The 5,000-nt window shown below is 52.1% G+C and overlaps 1 protein-coding gene across 3 annotated transcripts in view; it reads right to left on the bottom strand.

The window, feature by feature from the left end:
• Positions 1–1,176, bottom strand: part of LOC139341373 (protein phosphatase 1 regulatory subunit 1C-like) — a 12,058-nt gene extending 10,882 nt beyond the window's left edge. The window contains exon 1 of one of the 3 annotated variants that reach the window (XM_070977878.1): positions 995–1,176. In XM_070977878.1, coding sequence (XP_070833979.1) covers positions 995–1,075 — 81 coding nt within the window. In that variant the 5' untranslated portion in view covers positions 1,076–1,176. The remainder of the gene's footprint in view (positions 1–994) is intronic. The other 2 variants (XM_070977879.1, XM_070977880.1) reach the window with 2 other exon arrangements.
• Between the last annotated feature and the right edge of the window lie 3,824 nt (positions 1,177–5,000).

Here is a 5,000-nt window from a genome sequence, read left to right as displayed (position 1 = left end):
TAAACATCTGTCTTCCTGCTGTGGAAACTGTCCAGCACAGGGGCCCAGACAGCCACAGAGGGGCCCATAATGTGTCTCTGTTCATTAGCGGCTTCTGTAGCACTGAAAGCTTCCGGTTTCCATCAGCTAAACCGTTTGTAGAGACGTCAGCGTCCAGCGTCCAGCGTCCTGGCCTTACGGAGAGCTGTTTCAGCCCCCCGATGGAACGTCCCAGCTCGTGTGAAGGAGCAGCTGCTCCTCTCCTTCTTTTGACAGGAGGTGCTGTTCAGAGCCGGCCATCGGCATAATTGCACCTCCTCACACTCACAGTGGTGTTCAGGACTTGAATGGGCCTTTCTGTCGCTCTGCCCGCCTTCACCGCTTCTACACAGAAAGATCAGTTCTCTGTCGGCGCCCCGTTTCCCTCAACGCCTTTTTAACCCCCCCAGGAGAGCAGGCGTGAACCTGCTGCACTCGGCTGCTCCTGACGGGCGAGTTCGGTTGGTCGCATCGTCAGCAGCTTGAAGTAAACAAGGAAAAGTTCATGAATGAATGCTTGTGATTGGTGGAAGAGAAGGGATGTTTTCTTTCTGTTTCTGAGCGTTAATATTTCAGGAATGCAGAGTCAGACGTCGTTCGATGTGTTTTTCAGTGTTTTCGGGTATTTTAGGGTCTTTTAATTCACCATCTGCTCACAGACACAAACGCGACCCCTTGAAACGCTTTGCCCCCAGACACGAAAAGAAACCAGCTGGAAAACGCACTTCAATGTCTCATGCACGTCGTCTTATCTTATCTTATCTTATCTTATCTTATCTTATCTTATCTTATCTAATCTTACGCTGTCACGAGCAGCACTCTTCATCAGATACACTTCTACACATGCTGCTCTGCACCCACACAAAATTCCAGACGAGTCTCACTCGATGGCAGACAGACGCCTGATTCAGGCCTGACGGCAGGACGCCGCGACGAGCGTCCGGCCTGGAACACACACACGCTCACACACACTCACATGTTCGGCGGCCTGGGGGTCCAGCTGTCCCTGCAGCGGAGGCACCGCAAACTGGATCTTCTTCGGACTGCTGGGCTCCATTATTACTGACTGAGAGGTGGAAAGAAAGGAGGACAGGAAGAGAGAGAGAGAGAGAGAGAGAGAGAGAGAATGTGTGTGTGTGTGTGTGTGTGTGTGTGTGTGTGTGTGTGTGTGTGTGTGTGTGTGTGTGTGTGTGTGTCAAGGAGGAGGGAGTAGAGAGGGAGGGAGTGGTCTTCTGCTGGCCGATGGGGTCCATTATCTCTAATTGACAGACTCAGAGAGACTGGCAGCCTCCTCGTGGCTGTGGTGCGGATGAAGCAGTGGAACAACGTCAGACGTCTGTCGTGTTTTTCTGCTCTGGAATAACAACACAGCACTTTGTGTTGGTTAAAAAACGTAAAACCTCTGAACAGAAGAGTCCTGCTTTCCAGCCCGAGCTGCACACTGAGCTGCAGCAGCTTTGACTCAGTTCATGACGCAGAGCGGCTCTGTGGAGGAAAAGCCTTTAAAACGTGTGTGGGTTCAGGTCTAAGCCTCACAGGAGGCGTTTCTGCATGTTTGCGCTGTGATCAGCTGACGTCACGCTGCCTCAGTCTGGATGTTCGTGCTCAGATTTGTCAACGGGAATCAGCAAACGTGTTCTTGTGAATTCACAAACCGTCCACACGTGTGCAGACAATATGGCCACAATCACACCTCACACACGTTACCTCGAGTCAGATGTCAGAGCAACAAGTAGAAAGAGCTTCTTAAAATAGTCTCAGCTCGGCTGCACGTCAACACCACAATGCGAGTTTGGATAAAAATAAAGCAGAGCAGCTCTGAACTGGTTTCCAGTTTCAGGCTTTAAGTCTGTGCCAGTTTCTATTGACAGGAAGTGACGAAAGGGTCAGATGAATCAAAATAAGTTTTTCAGCATTTATTGTTATTGAAGAAAGAGAAGTTCACCTCCAACTTCTCTGTGCCTCATTTCTCCCTCCAGAAACCTGCTTCTTCTGCCACCGGTGACATCAGCGTGTGTGTGTGTGTGTGTGTGTGTGTGTGTGTGTGTGTGTGTGTGTGTGTGTGTGTGTGTGTGTGTGTGTGTGTGTGTGTGTTGGCAGTCATAGTGGAAACACTGACTCAGTGGAGACATCTGGACACACACACACAAAGAGCCTGTTGTTGTTGTTGTTGTTTCCTGTGGTTGGAAACTGTCCATCGCTGCTCTGTGGAGGTGAGACAGGAAAGACTTTTGACTGTCTCTGCTCAGGACATGGCGTCACCCTGTGTTGAAGATGAATGATTCCCTGACAGGTGACGCACTCTCAGGTTTGACGTTCAACACGACTGCACGTGTGCCACTGACGGCAAACACAGAAGAGGACGTACGGAAAGCACAGAGGCTCAGTTCAAGGAGTTCAAGATGCAGGTGTTATCACATTCCAGCGAGGCAGCAGGTCCCAGGACTCAGTGCTAACATTAGCATGTGCAGCTAACTGGCTTCGCCCTCGCTGAATGTTGTGAGGACAGATGTGTTCAATAGTTTGTCGACCTCAGAAGCTGACTTCACGCCCTCAGACATCCGTCAGCTGCTGCCCTGTTTGAACAAATATACCCAAAAACCGTTTCATCCAGAGTGTCTGTGGAAGTGCAAAAAGTGCAGTTCCTCCAAAAGCCATTCATCCCCATAGACCCCCACATCAAAATCATCTTTACAGCAGAGGTGAACATGTTTACAGCCTGCTGCAAAAAACACTTTTGGCCTCTAAAACTGTGCAGGGCTGAATTTAACTCCTCATTTAAATCAGATTAAGGCTTAAAGTTGTGCAGAATGAAGACTTTGAGTGACAGCTAGCTGCCAGGCTTCAGCTCCACCCATGCTCCACCTCTGTCCGTTTTTGGATCAGTTTGGTGGAGTCAGACACCACCAAGATGGCGACAGCCAGAGCCACTTCAGAAGGCTGCGGGTGAAGTAACGAAGCCTCCGTCCGTTCTATAGAGTCTGTTTCATCTGCAGGATGATCAGTTTCCAGTTCCTGCTCCAGAGTGAAAATATCAGTGGGACTTTAACAGGTCCGTACGTCCTCTGGGTCCCACCAGAGGACGTACTGTCAGTACGCTGTCAGTACAGTGAGACAAATGTAACCAACCAACTGAATGAATCCACCTCGTGACCTCACATTCACACCTTTTTATTGGACGTTTCTGTGGAAACCAGTGGAGGACGGTTAGATTATCTGGGTGACTGTCCTCCACTGCAGTGTGGACAGGAAGGAAAGAGCACACTGTGACAGTACCAGCATGGCGGTGGAGCGAGTGCATGCGGGGGTGGGTGTAGTGTGGGGGGGTGTAACACAGGAAGTGTGTGCGGGGGTGGTGGTAACCTTTGACCCTGAGCTGAGAGTGGAGGACAGCGCTGAGGCTGCTGGTATGACAGCTGGCGTGGTTGGAGGTGGTGCTGGTATGACAGCTGGCGTGGTTGGAGGTGGTGCTGGTATGACAGCTGGCGTGGTTGGAGGTGGTGCTGGTATGACAGCTGGCGTTGCTGTGATGCTGGTCGTGGCAGCAGGTCGTCGACTCTTCCTCGGCCTCCTCCGGCACTTTGCTCTGTTTCGTCCTCCTCTGCCTCAGACAGGCGCTGTTTGATGATGGAGACGGTGTCGTCGTCGTCGTGTGTCTGGAACAACACCTGAAGGTGGAGGGTGGAGACGACCGTGTGAGGGCGGGGCAGGAGGGACGGTGGTGTGAGGCGGGGGCAGAAGGAGGCGGGCGGGGTGACGGACGTGACCGTTGGAGCTCTTTGAGTCACCGCCTTTGTGCTGCATTCATCGTCCCGGCTCCCTGACGTCCCTCCCGTCTCCTCTCGTCCCTCGCTGCTGCTGGAGCTGGACTCCTCTGACTCCCTGTCTACGTCTGGTCCAGAGTCTTCATCTGAAGAGCTGGACTCGCCGCCGCCCCCCCTCCAAGACGTGGAGCTCAGCTTTTGGTTGTAGCAGGCAGCGCAGCGATACGGGCCGAGGAGTTCGGGACCTGGTCTGGACTGGACAGAGAGGGACACGCCAGTTAGTTGTTCCAGCTGGATAAACCAGCAGGAGCTCGCATAGCTTTGGCGACCGTGTCTGCGTGGCGTCGTGGAAAACTGCGTTCACGTGTGGCGTGCAGGCAGGCGGCTCATCCAATCACTTCACTCCGGCTGGACGAAATGATTGGAAGAGTCTTTACTGGCCTGCAGACGCAGAGAGCGGACTGTCTCCTTCCCTGTCAGGATGTTAGGCTAGCCCTAACCCTTTATTATACTGTACAAAGCTTGCTCTCTTTTAAGTAATGACAGGCTGAAATGTTACAGCAGAGACTCTGGAGAGGGAACGGGGACTTTGATAAACACACAAGTTCCCGTGGCGGCCTGCACCGTGGCCCAATCCACCAAGCACATTTTATTAACACCACACTGGGCCAGTCTTTTAAGGATTTCCAAGGATCAAAGATCCTTTGAGCCCCCGAGAGCCCATGCCCCTCGGAGTGCTCCCCCAAGAGCACTGTGCCCTTATCTAAACCTAACCCTAACCCTAACCCCGACCCCGACCCTGACCCCGACCCCGACCCCGACCCCGACCCATCAAGTGTAAGAAAGCTCGGTCTGAAATCCTGCCGAGCTTCCAAACTCAACGTACTTCACCTCGTCCTCACTGCGTCTATGAGTGACCTCACGGCCTCATTGTTTCTGATCTGCTGTCCTACAGCTTCGTCACGTCTGCTGCGATGAAGAGGAACGGCCTCCTGACACGTTCTCCAGGAACCTTCAACCGTTTCTGTTTGTTCCTCTGTGAGACCATTTCATTCGTTTTCAGCGTTTTCAGAGTCGCTTGAATCTTTCAGGTCGTTCGTTAAAGTCGAAAAACAGTAGAGTACTCACACCGCAGTACTCCCAACACAGTACTCACTACACAGTACTCACAGTAACAATACACACAACACAGTACTCACAGTAACAATACACACAACA

Source organism: Chaetodon trifascialis, chromosome 13 (assembly GCF_039877785.1).
Source record: "Chaetodon trifascialis isolate fChaTrf1 chromosome 13, fChaTrf1.hap1, whole genome shotgun sequence".
NCBI lineage: Eukaryota > Metazoa > Chordata > Actinopteri > Chaetodontiformes > Chaetodontidae > Chaetodon > Chaetodon trifascialis.
Note: the sequence above shows the minus strand (reverse complement) of the source record. Positions and strands in the feature narration are given on the sequence as shown.